A 19974-nucleotide genomic window follows, 5' to 3' on the forward strand; every position below is an offset into this window, starting at 1 on the left:
TATTAAAGCAGTGGGACTTTGCAGTGGGCTTAAACATTACTTTTGAGGTTAACTTTCGCCATACACCTTCAAATCTACCATGTTTTAATATGTTTTTAGAATATTTCTCGTATTTTGAGAACAGGGTCAACTGGAATTCCAATTGTTAGAGAAAAGTCAAGTCTGATTTATTATGTTTCAGCAAATTAAGAACGGAGTCTCATTAATGCATTATTAGCCCACCTTAAGGGGGGAGCCTGCTTTAGGAGGCCTAAAAAGGCAGTTTTTCGTGATTTTTTTTAGGATAGAAAAAAACAAGCAAATATAATGAAATTTTTACATCATTTTATTACATATTTAAACTTACAAAAAACATTTTTTAAAATTTAAAATATCGAAATACAGCCCACTTTCATCTACTTTTGTGCACCACCGCGCAATTGAAGTGTCCAATTGGCGGGCAAAATGTAGGTCGCAATTTTTGTCTGAAACAAAAAGATCAAATGGATAATTAATTTTAATTAGTCCTTTTTCTATGTGAACCTAAAAAAACCCGAAAAAACTCGAAAATCAAAGTTTTTTTTAGATTTAAAAAAAAGTTAAATTTTTCACCAAAAAACGTAACTTCAATTTACTAAAAAAATAGTTTAGAATTTTGTTTCAAGAACTTTTTAGGTTCACAGAGGAGGTAATAAGATACTGAATCTAATAAGCTTTGGTTTTATACGATTGGTTGAATACTTTTTTTGTAATTTTGCCAGCCAATTAAGAAAAATCGTAAAAATGAAAAACCGAGAAATCGCGCGTCAAAGTTTTCGCTTTCTGCCCAAGCGCTAATATATCTGCTAGACACTCGGTCACTATTTCCTTTCTAGCTCCGAAAATATTTCGAATTCCCATCTAAAACTTTGGAGACATATTCTTAGATTATTTTTAAAGATCGATTTTTTGAAGCTTCTAAAGCAGGCTCCCCCCTTAAGTAGTTGAAGTGACAATCTTATGGAATACGAGATCTCATAAATTACATATGTATATAATATAATAGCCCACTAAATCCAAAGGCCCATTAATATCCAACTTAAAGTTCAGCAAAATAAAAAGTCAAGATTTCAAGTATCGCTGAAAACTGACACTTGTGCGTAGCTTTTAAAGAGCTATTTAGTGAGTTTCGCTCTCACCTTAACCTTCTCTTTATTTTCTACGCATTTTCCATGCATCTCTTTTCAAACCAAATAAGCTTCGCATAATCAACCAGTTAGCTTCTTGGCACATACTACTAACCAACATAGCGACAGCGACAAATTTAGTAACCAACCTGACGTGCAGGAAGACACTGCCAAACCAGCAAAGCGAGTTGCGACCGCGAAGAAACCAAGCGTGTGAAAAGAACGATATTACACCGAACAAAGCGGAAGTGGCGCATAATTTTCAAAATCGTTAAAGAAAATTAGCAGAAATGGCGAAATTGGTGGCAATTTTGTTGCACGTAAGTGTGAAGTGCTGCAATTAGCCCTAAAATGGGCGCAAGCGGGTGCGTTTGCAAAGTGCTCGATGCGAAAGAGGCGCACTTTATGTAGGTCAGCGATCTGTCTATTTGTTGCATAGCATAGGCATAGCACGCATAACATAGTTTAATGTGTTTTTAATCGAAATCATTGAAAATCTCGCGCCTTTTACTCGGACTGCTGTGTTTTCATTTTTGACACAATTTCTACATCCGAAAGCACATACTTAGCGAGCTTGTTTGTAAGCGCACACTTTAAAATGGCATAGCCATAGCGAAACGCAGCAGCACGGCAGTGCACCGCCGTCTATACGCTTACCAACCACAGCCAAACAGAGTTAGTAAGTGAGCAAACTATGAGTTCGCCGCGGTACGTGCTGTGGCCTCCACTGCCAATTGTCACTTTCGAAAACTGTTTTTGTTTGAGGCGTTGCTTTACGATGTGTTTGGAATTTCAATTGTTAGAGAAAAGCCAAAGTGAAGCTTTGCGCTTCTCCAATTTTCTGATACGCCTCGAAGGTGCTCCATGTAAAGCCGACATTAAGTGCCGAATCACGAATTATTTTAAAACCACTAAAAGGCAGTCGCAAGCTTAGGTGGTTGACAGTTTTTTAGGCCAGCGCAAAGTGCACATAAATGTATTTATGCATTCGGTTGAGAGCATAAAAATAGGTACAGCTCTCAGTTTCATGGAACTTCAATAGTATTAAGGTACATTAAAAGATGGGATTTATTATATTCAAACTTCGGGAAAGCATTAAAAAAAAATTAGGGAAAGTCAAAGCCCAGCTCTTTACTATAACTCAAAATTATCCCCAGAGTCTTTGGTTAGAGGCATTAAGAGTTTTTTATGCATACATACAGATATGACAATAACAGTGATCATAAACAATTTTTTGTGTTTTTGTTTTTTTTGCTCAAATTCTGATTCTAGACATTAAAAAACAATGGAAGTTTTATTTTTAGGTCTTAAAGTTTACCTTGCCTGATACGAATGGACCTGATTTGCCCATATGAACTTAAAAGAAATACGAACAAATTTCTACAAAAGCAAACTTTAATTTAAAAAAATTTGTATGTGAGGAGTTCAACTAGTATTTCTGGAATGACTCTCTCCCTACCCCCAAGTTATTGGTTTCAACATTCCTAACAGTTTTAAAGGCATATGCATACATACATATGTATGTTTGAAATGAAGATACAACATCCCCATACATACATACATAATTAAAACTGCAGAAGTAACGCACTCCTATTTGTATGGTCACAACTGTATTTCTGTTATTTATGATGCAAAGTGAGCATGAATGATATGTATGAGAAATTACATCATTTCGAAATGAGCATTGAAAATTATAGCAAAATATACATACATATAAGTATACGCTGCACATGCATATTTTTCCCGATTTTTCTCTTATATTCAACCACTTCACCTTCTTACGGTTTACTGCACTTTAATTTTGGTTTTTAGAGTTTCGAAAACATAACTCCTATAACGGTGACTATGTATACATACATACAGACACACACACAAACATATGTGTACATATGTAAATGAACTACCATATACTAATGTCATAAAATTCGCAATTGAAGTGGTTTAGAGTCAGCAATTGAGTTATCAAATGAGTTAATCTTCAAACATATAATTACAATACTTTTAACACTTAATTTTGAAATGTGAAAAGTAAATGGAAGTACTTTCTTTTCTATTATTTAGCTGCTGTTTTTCATAGTTTGTACTTGGCAATTTGGCTCCGCCACTGTGCAACCGCGCGCTCCGAACTTCCAATACTTTGAGCGGTAAGAAATTTCAGTAATAAACGCAAAGTGTTTTGGAAATTATTTAATAAATAAATTCTTTACATTACAGTCCCAAATATCGCTATCCTTACTATGACGAGAACGGACGAGGCAAACTACTTTATGGCTATGGCGGTCCGGATTTATACCAATACAAAACTTACACACCTCTGGAAGGCATACATTAGTCAATATCGCTGTCAACAGTCACGAGACTTAGACAAATACCCGTAGATATTTAGTTCTTAACAATAATATTAATTTATTTTAATGTCAAAAGTTTGTTCCGATTTAATTTTGTTATGATTTTTAATCACACACAAATAAACTTATGATATAAACTTATTAGTCCACCTTAAAATTAATAACCACGCTGACTACTTTTTTCGACGCAAAATTCCCTTTACTAAGAAACTCGTTAATTTAAAATGTTGACCAAGAGTAACTTGCAAACAGAAGTGCTTCCTTAAATTCAAACCAGTCACTAGAGGACTAATTTTAATACAATTCACTGATATAAATGTCTTATTTGTATAACAATTTGACAAAATCCACCACGCAAACAAACGGTTGTATATTTTTATATAGCTTATACCTAAAAAAAGCTGTGTTATCCATTAAATAAATTATACAAGGATTTTCCTTTTTTCTTATTAGCCTTATAATTCGGTTCGAACAGGCAATGAATCATGTTCGAACATGTTTTTAATAACGTAAATTTCAAACAGCCTGGCAAGGCGGCAATTAAAATGCATTCTACAAAATATGGCAACACTAAACGTGGTGAATAGTATATTCTGCCCATAACAAAATTGCACAAAATTGTTTTTGTTCGTACATGCTTTTTGTAGGAAAATCATCTGCAAAATTAATTGTTTTAAATAAATATGTCACGCAAAGAAGCACTCTCACAATTCATTAATCAGATACATGGGCGACCTGTGGTGGTTAAGTTAAATAGCGGCGTTGATTACCGTGGTAAGTAAACTGAATCCTGTCCTGCACCAGTGGTGGTCTCATACAGCTGCCGGTCTTTATTTTAGGTGTTCTGGCTTGCCTGGATGGCTACATGAATATTGCGCTCGATCAAACGGAGGAATATGTAAATGGGCAGCTCAAAAATAAGTATGGCGATGCATTTATACGTGGTAACAATGTGCTATATATTTCTACGCAAAAACGGCGCGTATGAGAGACTTAAATGAAACTTAACATCATTTCGCAATTTCGTAATAAAAAAGTTTTGTACTTCAATAATACTTAGTTTAAAATAAATAAGTAAATTATAGTAGGTAATAGTTTTGTATTATATAGTGTTAATTTAGCGCGTGGGGTAATATGTTGTGCCAAAATCGTTTGGGATTGCACCTTGCTGCCTCAGTTGTTGCAATGTATATCCACGACCTAACATATCTACTAAATTCACACCATGTTTGCCATAGCGACGTTCGAAATATGGGCGCCATGCACGCCCAAAATGTGGATTAAACGGTATCTCACTCTTCTGTGTGAATGGCGATGTTCCTAGAAATAAGTGCTCTATATAATCCAAGACGGCCTTCTTCTTCTGGAAGTGTTCTAGAAAGAGATTTGCCTTTCCAGCTGTTTTTGGATTCTGCGACGGTAAATTTCGAAAGTATTCATAGTTTCTCAAGTCCACATTTTGTAAATCGACTATATCGAGAATGTCATGCAGCAATGCTTGTGAGCTTTGTTGTTGCAAAAGTAGCAAGCACTAAATAAATAAAATATTCGCTAATAAATCTCATTATCGGTCAAATAAAAATAACAATTTTACCGCCACAAATGCTATCACACTAATTGTTTGGAAATTCTGCATTTTTCTTCTGAATTAAACTGCTACTTGCAGCGTACCGATTTAAACTGAATATAATAAAAATCAATTGATTACGTGAAACCTCTGTATTTTATAGTGTCATTTATCTTATTACAAAATGTACAAAATATTGTTGCAAAATGCATTGCGACAACAATTACACTATGCGTGGTCCCACTTGTCCATATTATTGCAGCACACATTGACCGGCTGCGTGGAGTGTAGACTTTTTTTTACTAATTAGTATTCTATGCACAATGCCTATGACGTTTTATTGTGTTTTCTGCGTATACGAAATTATGTGTCTTATTATTTGTTAACACTTCGTGAAATATTTTGTTTGCACACTCCACTTCCCTAGATGGCCAAATGTAAACAAGCATAAACAAAATTGTAAATTCAATATTTATGTATTTCTTTTTTAATTTCGAAGTCTCAATAATATTTTTTAATTAAAAAAATACTATAGTAAAAGTATATAAAATAGTCTTGCATACTTATATGTAAAATAATTATAAATATCTTGCAATTCATATTATATGAATTACGGGCATTGACATAATTTTATAAAGTAAAATATCACATATAAAGTCCAGTTAATGCAGACTTCATTAATCTCCAATAAATGTTAATTTAACTTAATTAATTTACTTATATAAATATGTACATACATACATTTATAGTAATGAAGTATTAAATTCAAAATGGTTTTCATAACACCATAAAAGTAATACTGTGTCCATCCCCGGTGCTTTCGCAACTTTAGATGTTCAGCAGGCGCTCATTTTGTTGTATTCTTCTCTCTCTGCTGCTGCCGCTTTTCTTGCTCTCTGACTCTTCCGGTATTGGCAAAGAAGCTCTGGAGCCCAAACCAATACAACCATCAACAGCAAAATATTTTGCGCATGCAAACACAGTATGTAAGAGTGTGTGTAATCACGTATCCAACCAAGCAGTTGGCCAACTGTAATAACCAGCACACCTTTGGCGATCATATTCAAACCCAAGCCACCTGGTAGTTTTTCTGGTCGACAATGACTGGAAATTGTTAGATTATTGTTCAGCACCGTGGCCGATTTGGTCATGCCCGTAAAAATTGACATCACAATGATGGTGGTCATGTCCATGGATTCGGCTAGGGCTAAATGTGAAATCGAAAGTTAAGTTACTCGCTATTCTACAATTTAACGAAGTAAACCGAGCACTATACCTGCACGTGAAATAAGCAAACCCACCGTTCCCATTAGGAATACAAGACGATAGGGTATTTTTAACTTGTCAGTGATGCAGGGCAATAAAAGTCGACATATAATATCGGCGCCAGCCACCGTAGACATGCATGTTGCTGTATTGAAGGACGAAAGTCCAACTGAATACTAAAAAAAATAGATGATTAAAGAACAGAAGTAAAGATAAGGACTTTGTAACAAACTTGCAAAAAATGCGGAAACAACATAGTGAACTGTATGGTGGATGTGTACACTAAGCCCATGCCAACAATGATACTCCAGAAGGTCGTATCTCTGAGTAATTCTAAATCCATAGCTTGCACCAATCGCTGGGTCACATTATTACAGCAATGATCTAGAGATGTACTCACATTTGCATTCGCCTGTTCTTTGTTCATCAACTTATTGTTTTCCACTTCATTTACTTTGAGCTGTGGTGGCGCTGTTTTGTTTTTCTCATCATCTGTTGATAACAATAGACGCACATGTTGGCGATTATTGTGCCTCATTGGAGGAGCTAGTGGTTTTAGCAACGCAGCGCCAATTAGCTGTAATATATATTTTGTTAGAAATCAAAAAACCACTAAATATCAAGCAAACTTACGCCAATTAGAGAAAATAGTGACATGGCAAAGACAGTGGCTCGAAAACCATAGTTATCTAGAAGTAAGCGTACTACATGCGGTACAGTCACCTGACCTACCCCAGAACCAGCTAAAGACAGTCCCACAGCGCGTCCACGTTTTGTGTTAAAATACGAATTAATAGCCATAAATGTGGATGGTGTTATTAAACCGAGTCCAAGACCAACCTACGATACATTTCGGAATAATAAAATATTTATTTTTAGTAAATATTAAGTTTTGACTCACAAATAAACTGTAGCCAATAATAAAATGCCAGCTTTCCGTTGCGAATGCACAAAGCAGCAAACCAAGCGAAACAAACAAAATCCCAGCTGCCGCGACATTACGCTGCTTAAAGGTTTTTATAGCCGGTCCAATAAATAAACCGGAAAAATTCAATGTCAAACTGCTTAAATTTAAAATTAATGCTGCCGTGAAAGTTTGCTCCTGCATACTTTTTAATTTGGCACCGAATAGCAAGCCGAAAACAGAGTGTATATATTGATTTGTCATCTAAAAGCGAAATAATGAAAATTTATCATAACTTTATATTGCACACATTGTTTACTTACATTTATCAATGCAACAGCGCCTACAATAACCCATCCCCGGCCGCCGTCTGGCACAGTTGCACTCGTCTGTGCAGCATCCATGATAAAGAGCTTGTAATAGCAAAATGGTAGACTTAATGTTTTTATGACCGTTTAACAATTGTTTTTTATTAATGAAAACAGCGACTGAAATGAAGTAAACATTGGTGTGTTAAATGTGCATCATTTATTGTGTAATATAAACTCGTTAATTACTATTTAGTCTGCCTTTGTGGATTTCGTGATTTTGTATTTATTCACCTGATAAGATAATCTGATGCATAGATAAGATATGAATATGAGTCTCTTTTAGGTACGCAAAGCGAATGCTGTAAATCGTGAACATAGTAGATTTAAGATGTCATTTGCACAATTGAATTAATTCTCCACTTAACAGCACGACGTGCGAGTAAACAATTTTGACTAAAATATTTTCCAAATTAAATACATTCATATGTATTAATCTGACCGTTCTCAACGTAAATGTAATGTATACCAGCTGGACACAAGGCTATACATACATGCATATGTATATTTTTTACTATTTTAAGAATTTAAAGCCTACTCGCAGTAACATTTTATTTTTGAATTTATATTTTTATATACATACATAGTATATCTATGTATATTTATATATTCGTGCATACAAAGCTGTATGAAAAGTAACTAGAAATTTGTGCATTGTCATTTAATATTGCATTCAATTGTATTTAGCCACTGCTCTTTTATTCATGCATTGTCCCCTTCAGTAACTAATATAAACAAAAGTATTTATTTGTTTACACTCACTGTGACCGAAGCACTTAAAATTTCTTTTTTCGTACTAAAAATATAATAAAGAATAGAATGGGTTGCCAGGCTTTCCAATAATGAGATTTATCTGGTGTTTATATCTTTGGGGAGTCAATTGCGCATTTCAATTTAACTTTCAGCACTTTGATTTTAGTGTTTTAAGCAAACAACTTCGGCCAAACCATAAATGTATTTATGTTGATTTAACGCAAGGAGGACTTAGTATATTCTCTGCAAATTAATTTGCTATTACAATTGAAATTTGAACAGCAGAATATTTGAATATGCATTGAAAACTCTATTACAGACTTAATATACTAGTTTGCGCACCATCTAACGGTGGAGAGTGAGTTTTTATGGCAACGGAAGGCGGTATTTCAAAAAATTGGTTGAGTTCTTTTCAAAACAAATTCGTTATACAATTTTTGTTTAAATATTTAATAATAGATCATTATCCGCAGCCAAGGCCTTTACTGCTCATTTCATGCACGCAATCAAGCTAAATGTGTGTGAGCAATATTTATGTGAAAGTTCATGTACTGGTGACTAACCACTTCAATCCGGTTAATTACTATTACACTTTGAAACATATAAACATACCAATAACAACATCTGCCAACAAAAATAAGCTAGGTAACGTGCTATAGTACACCGCGGGCACAATCTGCTCTTCGTACCTATATAGCATGTACATATTCTTCTATATATTTCTATCCATCTCGGCTGATGACCGTTATCAGTATCAATTATTGCAGCAAAATAGGCTTTGTATATTGAGCATGATTCAAAAATAAATAAAAAATTGTAAAAACATCATTATTTTGACGAATGGAGCGGCGCAAGTGGACGGACAGACTACACAAGTCGACCGGGTCTCAACGAGTGCGTACTTTTCTGGCTAATCCAGTTTAATCTGGTTTTGAAGTGGATTTTAACATTACGACGAGCACTCTTATCAGCAGAGTTTAATTTTTGTTTTCTGTAATGAAATAAAACCAGTTTAAAATGGCTAGTCATAGTCTGTTGTCTTTGACTTAAACGCTAATAAGTTTATTTACTTTTTGCCTAAGAAACTTAATCACATTACAACATACCTACATACTTATACTAGAAAAATCGGGTATTTTTTTGGCATCCGGAGATAATCAGTGCGTGACACCCAATTAAATTAATTATTTTGTGCTTTGCGAAAATCAGTTCAAAGCGACAAAAAATATTTGTTTACTTCAATTTTTGGGGTCAGATCTTAGATCAAGCCATTTTATGTAGATCACATTGGTTCAGTAAGAGGTAGGTAGTAGAAACGGAATAAAAAAATAGCAATTAGGACAGGGGTTCTTTATGAACTATTTGTACACATATGTATGTACATACATACATACATACACATGTATGTAAGTGTATAGACACATCAGATGAAATAAAAATTATCCTATGTACATACATATATAATTACACATCTTCAATTTGTATTTCATTGTGATTACTAAATTAAATCCTCCAATAAAGATATCATGGAGATAAAAAAGCTTCATTGCATATTTGCAGTTTGTTTACCGTAACACATAATAAACTATCTTAAGACGTCAATAGGAGCCACCAACATAAAAACAAGAACATATTTCAAATAAATTATGTCTAAAATATTAACTCACTTTGTGCTTGCGAATATCACTTTTTCAAATTAACGAATTCTACTTTTGAATGAAATACAAGTATTTAATCACTTTCTATTAACACTGCTTTTCGCTTTGCAGTTGCGGACTGAATGAGGTATATTAAAGATTGTGAGAAGATTTTATAAGGCTAGCGCTTAGCGCACGTTATCTTTGTTTTGGAGAATATAAGCATAACTAAAAAATATTATATTTTGACACATCTTTTTTACGTGGGAAAATACTTAAGATAACATCTTAATACATCTTCCAATAGATAGGGTTAGTTAGTTTGTCATTCCTGGATATGATTTCGGCTTATCATTTATTTATTTATTTATTTTTTTGAGAAATTCAAAAAGTTTGTTGTCTCTAAAGAGCTTTAACATAATAGAATTTATTTGATATTAACGGTTATTAATTATGAAATTTTTCTGAAAACGGTCACATACAGGAAACTATAACGGTTTTCTAAAGTAGTTAGTCGAAACTACCCAGCAAGACACAAGCACCGAAATTCCAATACATTGAAAGAATTTGCGCGGAAATTATCACTTAAACCCTGTCAAACACATAATCCGTTTCATAAGAAATAGACGAAAACAAATACAAAATAGTTTTTGGTTTTTGTTTAAATTTTAATTCAGGATAAAAATTTTATAGAAAAATTAAAATATCTCTTGTAGCACACATGTGATTTAGCCGATAAATGGGTTACAGGGTATTAAACATGAGTTTCATAATCAATAGAAATTGTAAAAACTTAAAAAACAATACTGTTAAGAACACGTCAGAATTTGCCTATACTGAATCTACTACAATATATAATCTAATAAGAATTTAACAGGGTTACCTTACTTCTCAATATGTTTATTTTTTTATTTTTACGACTTATTGATATATTTTTCAATTTGTTGCGGTAATCATTTTAATTATAGCTTTTAATTAAGTAAAGCAAAAATATATTTAGGCCGATCGGATATATTAAAGCTAATATTGTTAGTTTCTACTCATTCATTGAACTTTAACAAAAATGCAACTCTTAATTGTATAGATTAATCTGGCAACTTACGCCGCCGCAAAATCTTTGGCGGCGCTGTAATCTTTTTGTTACACTTATTTCGCTTTCATTGTGGATTTCGGTGCGCGACTGACGAGAACACTAAAAAATGGGCGAAAACCTAATCGCTGAATATTGAATTGAGGGCAGAAAAGTTTTGCAGATTATCGTGAAAACATTTGCTTTAGAAAACTTCTAAAGCCAAATGCAATAAATGATTCTATAAGTGTTTAATCTATCGTTAATTGCATATAAAACGAAGTTTGGGTGTTGCACAGCAAGGCGAAATATAAAAGAAAAAATAGAAACTAGAAGAGGGGAGAAATCGCGAAGCGGAAAGTTCCCAACTTGTCGGTGGAAGTGGAAAAAAGCAAAGTAGTGACGAAGAGAACGTGAAAACAAAAAAGTACGAAACAAAGCAAAAAATTATAATATTCATAGAAAATCGTCAATTAAATACAAAAAAAAAACCAATAAATACGCGAATTGGAATGCTGTTCGCATTTGCAGTGCAATTTTAACAAAAGCAAGCCATTTATGTGAAACTCATAAAGTTTTCATAGTTTGACACCGAAGATGGTTACAAAAGAAGAAACGCCTGGGAAAGTGGGCGCAACGCCTGCATCAACGAACGTGCCCGCTGATAATAGAAACTCCAACATAACAAATGACGCGCAACAACAACAGCAACACCAACATGTACAACTTCCAAAAGCTTCGGCAGCGCCGCAAGTGATCATTGTGCCTGTATCTCAACCAACTAGCGCAGCCAATAATGCCGCCAAGAAAATAAGACGAGCTTTCTCTATGCCAAGGAATCCCTTCCGGTGGTCGCGCAAATTCAAAACTTCCAATTCGGCAGCCGACAATGCGAGTAGTGCTGGTGGAAGCAATTCTGCGATATCGTCGTGTGTTGGTGGGGGACGTGGGCGCGCCGGTAGTATCGTTTCACTAAGCAGCTACGAAGCCATTTGTAAGGACACTAATGGTGGAAATGGCAATGGTGGTGTAGTAAGTGGCTCACGCGACTCTAATGCGAGCGGCAGTATAAAAAGAGATGCTGTTGGCAAAGTTAGTGATCAAAAAATAGTAAATGGTAAACCAGTTTCCGGTGGAAATGAGAGCAACAACAACAACGCGGCCACAAATACAAATCGTATCCTAAGGCGTTCATCTTTCAGAAAATTTCTAAATCGTATTGCACAGCATGTCAGCACGTCAATTAATGTTGGGGTAAGTGCAATGCTTTTCATATGTATATATTTTAATGGTGATTCCGGTATATAGTACGTATTGAATAAGAAAATATTAATACCAATGCGTTTTACTAAATCTTCCTTTCGAATGGTCAATGATTCTATTGATATTTGGTCAAAATTATAGAATTAGTGTTTATTTCAGCTCGACAGCCTAAAATGTATGACCATTTGGCTCCCTAATAGAGAAATAAGCACTTTTACAATGTCTGATGCAATAGTGAATTGGAAGCCCAATAGAGTGCGTGTTTGTTTATTCTTTCGCTGTTGCTGGTCATTTTGTTGGTGTGTTTAAAGAATCACTGTTTGCTTTTACTGGAATTTTCCTTCCGGAATGTGTGTCAAGCAGTGACATGACGCAAAAAGGCTTTGGCGCCTCTATTGTTGCAGCTAAATGTTTACATTCAAAAAAAGAATGCACTTACAATCGCAAGAGGCTGATTGCATTCTGTTGCTACAACAACAACAATTCCACAAACACAAAATTCATTAATTTGAAAGTTAAAAAAATAATGTTTTTGTACAATTATAAAAAGAGAGAGATTTCGAAATACTGGACTTAAAGTGTAATGTTTAGATAAAAAGGCATTGTGTTTTTTCTGGTTTTACTTTAGTTTTTATTGATAATGCTTTAATTAAGTATGTTGTTACTTATATTGAAAGAAATTTGAAGTGTTTGCTATACTTAATGAAGGAGAGAAAAAAATGTTGAAATACATTTTCTATGTACCATATATTGTAAAATGTGTTCTTTCTTCAAATATTTCAATAATAATATTAAAAACAACTCCACAACTAGGAACTAACTAGCCCGCCGACTGTGTGACTGACTCCATACAAATAAGTTATTTTAGGTTTTGGAATCCCCCGAGAATGCAAATGTCAAATTTCGTTTAGAAAGCAGCCGGATTCGAATTATTTCTCAGCTTTACAAAACAATTTTCTTGAATTTTAGACCCGTAGACTTAGTCAAATAAAGTAACCCATTAGAAAATTAGTCCATAATTGGTTCAAGTCGTATATGTATGTTGTTGTACGAACCAACGTACGAAAAAGATTTATTTTTAATGCATACTAGGCATGCAACTGATAGAAGCTAATAATAGTAAATTTTCGAAGTTCCAATCATCGTCGTATATAGAATCCAAGATTTAAAGAAAATTATGACGGACTCTACAATGTCCACGTCACTTAACACCTTTGTTTTGCTAAAATGCAATAATAAACTCTTTGTCAGCCTTTTGTTGAGTGTCTGGTTGTTTGTCTTGTTTACGTTTGTTGTTGTTAGTATTGGCTCGGTGATTCACGCCGAAAGCATTCATGCCATGGTATGAGAATACTATTTACTTTCACCCCTTCTTGCGTGCATTTGCCACAGAAGACATGAGGCATGAAAAGTAAGATGATTTCAAAATAGTTCCAAATTGGAATGATTTTCATAATTCGGAGCATATTTTTTTTTTAAATAATTTATATTTTCAGAATTTTCAGAAATTGTTATTATTTTCAAAAATTACTTGTATAATTTTTTTTTCATAATATTTTATTATATAATTAGTAATATTTTTATTGTAGATAAAAAAATGTTAGAAAGTTAAAATAAATTAAGAATTTCCTGCAAAATTAAATTATATTATGAAAAATTTACTTTATTAAATAAATCTGTTACTGAAAAATTGTATTTAATAAATTATAAAGTTTTTAATATATTTAATGGAAAAAAACATTTTGGACTAAAATTATTATTTTTTTATCTAAAAAAAGAGTCTCTCTAACCTTTGGTCGGTCTCGCATTGGTCATGGCTTTGTAATTACTTGTTCTTCTGTTAAATTATTGTAAAATAAAAGGGTACTTCGCCTGGTTCGCCTCTTGGCGTTTTCAAATATACTTTTAAACCTTTTCCACTTCTCAGTATTCGTAAGTGCATATACATAAGTATGTACATATGTATGGTGGCCTATCGCTTTTCTTCTGCTGGCTTAGTTGTCACCATGTTTTTTTCGCTGTCTTCGTCTTTGCCATACACTTTAGCATTGTTTTAAAAAATTCTCATATCAACTATTAAAAAAACAACAAAATCATATGTATACGTATGTATGTACAAATGTATCTAGGACGCAACAAGTACAACAAGTGATTCCGAAGTTCATTGCTTTTACATATATGTATGTACATATGTATTTACAAGTAATCGCATGTAATGCATTTGTCAGGGGGCTATATTTTGCTGAATAGTTGTTGTGAGTTTTCATTGTTACATTCTCGAACAGGAGTTATTTTTTTGTTGTATTTTATTGTAGATAATTTTAATTTTTGTTATTGTTTGCTGCCACTGGCAGTCTAATTCGTCCTAATAATCGCTTTTATTTGCTAAATTTCGGTGTTGAGCATAGCAATCGGAAGCATCGTATGACGTCGCACTCATCATCATAATTTCAATGTTGTTCTCTACTTAAACAAGTGCATATGTACATACATATGTATGTATGTATGGTGTGTACAATATGTGCATAAATATATGGCGGTGATGTTGTTGTTTGCATTGATTTGCTGTTTCTCGGCATGCAGTAGCTTATTTTGTTGACTATTTATCAGTCTCTTTCTTGCCAGTTGACATTGTGTGTATGTATGTATGTATGTTTTGTGTGCCGGCGTGTATTTATAACTAATGTCAATATCACAACAATAACAATAATGGCAAAAAGTTTGATTTCCCCCAAAGTCGTCACATACATATGTATGTATGTACATATGTGTTTACACCTTATCTGATGATTGCGGGTGTGCCGCCGAAAGCGGGGCAAATGAAATTTAAAAAATTCTCATGCACTTCCCATCGTGCGTCCTTGTTTGGAGCAGCACGTGCTCCGCCCCCCACTCCCTGCTAGCCTTACACATTACCGGCTGAAGTCTGGCGTCTACGCTTCGTTTTTGACTTTTAGCGATTTTTCGCGAGCGTCAATATTTCATGTTCATTTGACGTTTTCGATTCGTTCGCCTCCAGTTGAATTCATTGAAATGTTCAATTTATAGTCTGATAATCATACTTGAGTGCATAGCATTTTACTTTCTGTATTATTGATGGGCCTATTCATGGCAATTAATGTGAAATTTTACTCTTTGCCATTTCGATATTTGAATTAACCAGAAAAGGGGAGGAGGCGAAGAGAACGAACCAATCAAATTTTGGAACGTAAGCAATTGGTAATTGTCGAAAATATTTTGTTTTTGTAAGCAATGCACTTGTTGAATATTTCGCTCACTTTACATATTTATTTCTTGCTGGTTTTGTATGTGTTTATAGTTATACCCTTGCAACATGTTGCTACAGAGTATAATAGTTTTGTTCACCTAACGGTTATTTGTATCACCTAAAACTAATTGAGTTAGATATGGGGTTATATGCATACATATATATGTATAAATGATTGGGATGATGAGACGAGTTGAAATACAAGGGACTGTCTATTTGTACATCCGTCCGTGCAAGCTCTAATTTGAGTAAAATTTATGATATCTTGATGGTACACATGTTAATTGGCGGATTTCGTAGAACCATTGCCTTGCCCTCAAAACACCGCATTGGAAAACCTATAAAGTACCGTAACTAAACAATTTGATCTGCTCAAGCCCAAATAACCACATTCGCTCAAGATAAATCCTTTAAGAACCCCTTACTGACGGGAAAAATTAATGAATTCGGACCATAACCCCGCTCACTGTCTTTAAATAGAGCCAGTGTCAAAATTAGACAATGAGCATGGCAACGCACACTTTCAGGTGAAATCACATATCTCGGGATTTGCTGGAACGATTTCAACCAAATTCGGTATATGACATTCTGACTACAACCACCCTTTCTTATAACACAATTTTAAGTTCCCTTTGATTTTTTCTTTTCCAGTGTACAAATTAAGAAGCAATCAATATAACCGGAGAAAACTTTCCACAAATTCTGGCTTTTGGGTATGCCACTTTATGACCAACAATTTTTCAAATCAAACGTAAATTTTTCAAGATACCTAGGGGGTCGAATATTTGGACCCCCAGTACGTATGGTTGATATGGTGTGGTGAGATATATAATTGAAATTCAAATATGTATAATCCTTTCCTGACAATCGTATGCCTATGTGTTAAATATAGTACACCGATTTTCGAACTTCCACGTGACTTTATATCGTAAATATCGACCATCTCAATGAAAATAAAAGAGCGTGTTTCACTGGTATCTTTGTGTCTAAAAGGGCACCAGGCCCCTTAAACAAACATACATACATATATCATCCTCTGGTTGACGTTTAACATCTTAAGGTAAAATCTTCGGTTGCACCCGAACTTCTACCTTCCTTATTTGTTTTTATTTTATAATTCCGAATATTTTATTTAGCATGTCTTTGCCATTTATTTCGTGTTTGTTTACCTTCGTATTTCACATTTTGTATTAAATTGTATTTTAATTTTTATGTGTTTTCTGCACACAGCCTTCTGCTGCGCGCACGAATTTGTGAGATCATCTTATTGTGACGTTAATTACTTTTTTGCTTTATGTCTCTCTGCCTACGCTGGCGTTGAGCAGTCTGATTCAATAAATATACTCCACATTATAAATATATATGTAGGTATGTATGTATGCATGTATTTTAATCATTATCAGCACCTCTCTCGATCGACTCTCGACTATGTTCCAAATTGCCAATTCGTAGCCGATCGCAGCTTGTATATTGTATCTGCTGCAGATGTTTCTGCTTTTCCTTTGCAATTTTCTTTGTAATTTCGCAAATTTACCGCGATAATGCCTGCAAAAGACAACAACAACGTCATAAGTGGGTTATTACGTAATATGTATTTTGATTGGAACACTGGACCGATCCACTCATAGAAGGTGATTAAGCAATGAGGCAGGCGGTAGTCATTATACTATATGTATGAACAACAAGAAGCGCAGATTTCGTGCTGTTTGTTGACGTATTTTCATCAAGTATTAGGAATGGTAAAATATATATCTTAGGCAAAAAGCCTAGTCGAAGTAGTATAACTTGAAGTAGTATAACTTGAAGTTTGGAGAAGAAGGAAACAATAGATGAGCAGGGTGATGACAATGACAGCCTGTCTGTCTGTATATAAGCGAGCTCGTCGATAAGTTTTTAAGATATTGAACTGAAATGTTGCACGAAGATATCGTATCACTATAGAATATAGCTATCATACAAATTAATCAATCATACTCAATGGACTTGTATGGAAAACTTTCTTATTTGAGAATTCATCTTCATAAAATTTGGTAAAGATTTTTATTCAAGGCGACGCTACAATCGCTGAACAAATTGTTCAGATCAGACAACTATAGCATATAGCTGTTGTACAAATTGTTCTATCAAAATCCAGCTCTGCATGGTAAACTTTTTTATTTGACTCCACCATGAAATTGTTCCTCATGAACAAACCGTCAACGCCAAGTTTTACGTGAAAGTCCTCAAAAGACTCAAACGAAGGGTCAATCGGGTCCGAAAAGACATCTTAGCCGACTATACTACAACATCCGGCTCACACCACCTTTCTTGTGAACAGCTACCCAACCTAGGCCAGAATCCCAACGTTTCCGCAGCCGACCTTCAGCCCAGATGTGGCCCCCGAACTTTTTTTGTTTCCTTGCCTGAAAAGGTCGTTGAAAGGCAAGCATTTTGAGATGTCAGAGAGGATCCAAGCAGTCTGCCTTCCGTGACGCCTTCAATGCTTCAATTGTAACGATTGCTTCAAATATTTTTTTTAAATTCACACAGTCCTATTACTTTCCGGACAAATCCCGTAATTGTCTACGATAATGGTACAATGTCCGAACATGCTGTTCAGATCGGACTATTATAACATTTAACTGCCTTTACATTTAATTCACCAACAAAAATCAAGAGAAATATCTTTTTATATCCCTTCATGCTATAAGAAATGCACCTGTGAAGGTATTACAAGTTCGGTGCAGCCAAAGTCTGCATTTTATCACTCATTGAATAGATAACAAAAAGTTTCTGGAATTCTAAGCAGTACTCCCCAAAAGAGTTTCAGAAAAAATGTCTATCAATTAATACATAACGGTTTTGTCGTGACGTAATCGTTTGTGATATAAAAATGTTTGGCTAAACTCGTAGAATGTTTCTTAAAAAATCATCACGGTTATGATAATAATATTTACATATGTATGTATGTATATACATATGCACAAATGTACATGTATATAAAGTTATGTAAGTAAAATTGGCGGCATTCTAATGATGCTGATGATGATTTTCCTGGCTTTCGCAATGATGTTGACTTCCGTAAGCTTTGTTTGTTGTCAGCATGAAATTTATTTCGCTTGTTCCTTTGCGCTCAGCTCAGATTTTGCATATGAATGGAGAAGTGGCAAGTGACGGCGGCTCTGTGCCCTGTGAATCCGCTGCGGCCATCTGCACTTTTAATTCAGTCACATACCTTCATAGAATCCTATGAAAACTGTGCGTGCTTGTGTGTGTGTGTGTGTAGATTTGCACTTGTTGAAATTAGCGGCGCATTTTTGCATAAAACACACGCGACGTAGGAACCCTTCACCTCTCCTTACCTTTCCTCTGCGCTTTTTGTCTGGTGTAGATTGTGCGCTTAGATTTTCATTGGCAAAATTTAACCAACGGAATTTCAGCGTGTTCATATTTATACACACATACATACATACATACATATGTACAATTGATTCAATGAAACAACAACACAAAAAACATACTCAAATACATATGAACCTCTGTGGCACATACATATGTATGTATGTATTTCAATCTACATATGTTTGTATGCATGTGCGCACGTGTAAATTAAAAAGTGGCTGTGTGTGTGTGTCTTTCTTTTTTAGAAAGCTCTAAACATTCGCGGCAATGTGCGAATTATTGTGTATTTTGTGTTGAATTCATTCTCAAGGTAAAATCAATTGAGATCAAACTAATTGAAATGAATCTAAATGCCAACAAAGTGGACAGCAGGCCGCTTCTACGCTTGAACTGGATGCGGCTGGGCGAATGACGGCCGCTAATGCTGACGTGTATACACCGGCCTATTGTTGTTGCTGGCCGGATGGTGTTCTGATGTACAGATGTACATTATTGTACAGGTTGACGGCGTGTCGCGTTTGTGCAACATTTCCATCATATAGCTTTGTGCGAAAATGCAAAATTACAAAAACAAAACCGGCGTAAAATTAAAGAATTCGCAATCAAGAAAGGGCGCACAAGTTTTCGTTTCGTATCTGCTGCCAAATCAGCTTTTTGTTGATTCTTCTGGAGGTATTCATCTTATTTTGAGGAAGCTTCATTGGAAGAATAGATGAAGGGTCCTTACCGAGGCACTGTCCAATAATCTTCAGGCGACACACGCCAGGGAAACAATGGAACATCTCTTGTACACTTGTCCTGCATTTGCAAGACTACGCTGTAAGCATCTGGTGTCCCCACAGTATGATCACTGGAGGCCGCAGATTCTATTAAAATTCGCCTCAAGCGCTGGCATCCTATACGATGACTACTCCTCTTGGACTTAGCAAGTGAACTCCATCTGGTATCGCAAAGGACCAAACTGGTCTATGAGTGGCCTATTGTAGTATCAGATTAACCTAACCT

General features: G+C 34.8%; 5 protein-coding genes across 10 annotated transcripts in view; 3 read left to right on the forward strand and 2 right to left on the reverse strand.

The window, feature by feature from the left end:
• The first annotated feature begins 1308 nt into the window (after positions 1-1308).
• Positions 1309-3638, forward strand: LOC120772218. The gene is made up of 3 exons (XM_040100697.1): positions 1309-1465; positions 3207-3289; positions 3360-3638. The coding sequence occupies exons 1-3, from the start codon at positions 1436-1438 to the stop codon at positions 3475-3477; spliced, it is 231 nt and encodes a 76-aa protein (XP_039956631.1). The 5' UTR covers positions 1309-1435; the 3' UTR covers positions 3478-3638.
• A 447-nt stretch (positions 3639-4085) lies between these two features.
• On the forward strand, positions 4086-4546 carry LOC120771919 (U6 snRNA-associated Sm-like protein LSm6). The gene is made up of 2 exons (XM_040100209.1): positions 4086-4267; positions 4333-4546. Exons 1-2 carry the CDS (start codon positions 4177-4179, stop codon positions 4479-4481), a joined length of 240 nt encoding a protein of 79 aa, XP_039956143.1. The 5' UTR covers positions 4086-4176; the 3' UTR covers positions 4482-4546.
• A 47-nt stretch (positions 4547-4593) lies between these two features.
• LOC120771918 lies at positions 4594-5180 on the reverse strand. The gene is made up of 2 exons (XM_040100208.1): positions 5088-5180; positions 4594-5024 (listed from the first exon to the last, which is right to left on the reverse strand). Exons 1-2 carry the CDS (start codon positions 5127-5129, stop codon positions 4611-4613), a joined length of 456 nt encoding a protein of 151 aa, XP_039956142.1. The 5' UTR covers positions 5130-5180; the 3' UTR covers positions 4594-4610.
• A 417-nt stretch (positions 5181-5597) lies between these two features.
• On the reverse strand, positions 5598-10078 carry LOC120771915 (monocarboxylate transporter 13). 5 transcript variants are annotated; one of them, XM_040100206.1, is made up of 7 exons: positions 7788-8354; positions 7554-7718; positions 7228-7494; positions 6960-7166; positions 6727-6903; positions 6337-6502; positions 5598-6267 (listed from the first exon to the last, which is right to left on the reverse strand). In XM_040100206.1, exons 2-7 carry the CDS (start codon positions 7632-7634, stop codon positions 5897-5899), a joined length of 1269 nt encoding a protein of 422 aa, XP_039956140.1. In that variant the 5' UTR covers positions 7635-7718; positions 7788-8354; the 3' UTR covers positions 5598-5896. The 5 variants fall into 5 exon arrangements, with proteins under 5 accessions (XP_039956140.1, XP_039956138.1, XP_039956139.1 ...); XM_040100204.1 differs by lacking the exon at positions 7788-8354 and adding an exon at positions 10019-10078 and having other exon boundaries at positions 5599-6267; positions 6559-6903; XM_040100205.1 differs by lacking the exon at positions 7788-8354 and adding an exon at positions 8361-8378 and having other exon boundaries at positions 5599-6267; positions 6559-6903.
• A 1083-nt stretch (positions 10079-11161) lies between these two features.
• The window catches only part of LOC120770119 (ubiquitin carboxyl-terminal hydrolase 43), a 33432-nt gene continuing 24619 nt past the window's right edge, over positions 11162-19974 (forward strand). For both annotated transcript variants that reach the window (XM_040097297.1, XM_040097298.1), the window contains exon 1: positions 11162-12311. In XM_040097297.1, the coding sequence (XP_039953231.1) occupies positions 11655-12311 (657 nt within the window). In that variant the 5' untranslated portion in view covers positions 11162-11654. The remainder of the gene's footprint in view (positions 12312-19974) is intronic.

This window comes from Bactrocera tryoni, chromosome 3, assembly GCF_016617805.1.
Source record: "Bactrocera tryoni isolate S06 chromosome 3, CSIRO_BtryS06_freeze2, whole genome shotgun sequence".
Classification (NCBI taxonomy): domain Eukaryota; kingdom Metazoa; phylum Arthropoda; class Insecta; order Diptera; family Tephritidae; genus Bactrocera; species Bactrocera tryoni.

What these genes read in the sequence shown, in the direction of transcription:
- LOC120772218 (XM_040100697.1), top strand. Translation starts at nt 1,436, where the DNA reads ATGGCGAAATTGGTGGCAATTTTGTTGCAC. An exon ending in TGGTGGCAATTTTGTTGCAC is followed by an intron (nt 1,466 to 3,206) that starts GTAAGTGTGAAG and finishes TCTATTATTTAG; the next exon opens with CTGCTGTTTTTCATAGTTTG. An exon ending in AACTTCCAATACTTTGAGCG is followed by an intron (nt 3,290 to 3,359) that starts GTAAGAAATTTC and finishes TTTACATTACAG; the next exon opens with TCCCAAATATCGCTATCCTT.
- LOC120771919 (XM_040100209.1), top strand. Translation starts at nt 4,177, where the DNA reads ATGTCACGCAAAGAAGCACTCTCACAATTCATTAATCAGATACATGGG. An exon ending in TAGCGGCGTTGATTACCGTG is followed by an intron (nt 4,268 to 4,332) that starts GTAAGTAAACTG and finishes TCTTTATTTTAG; the next exon opens with GTGTTCTGGCTTGCCTGGAT.
- LOC120771918 (XM_040100208.1), bottom strand. Translation starts at nt 5,129, where the DNA reads ATGCAGAATTTCCAAACAATTAGTGTGATAGCATTTGTGGCG. An exon ending in GTGTGATAGCATTTGTGGCG is followed by an intron (nt 5,025 to 5,087) that starts GTAAAATTGTTA and finishes TTATTTATTTAG; the next exon opens with TGCTTGCTACTTTTGCAACA.
- LOC120771915 (XM_040100204.1), bottom strand. Translation starts at nt 7,634, where the DNA reads ATGGATGCTGCACAGACGAGTGCAACTGTGCCAGACGGCGGCCGGGGA. An exon ending in GCGCTGTTGCATTGATAAAT is followed by an intron (nt 7,495 to 7,553) that starts GTAAGTAAACAA and finishes TTTCGCTTTTAG; the next exon opens with ATGACAAATCAATATATACA. An exon ending in TTTGCTTATTTCACGTGCAG is followed by an intron (nt 6,268 to 6,336) that starts GTATAGTGCTCG and finishes TTTCACATTTAG; the next exon opens with CCCTAGCCGAATCCATGGAC.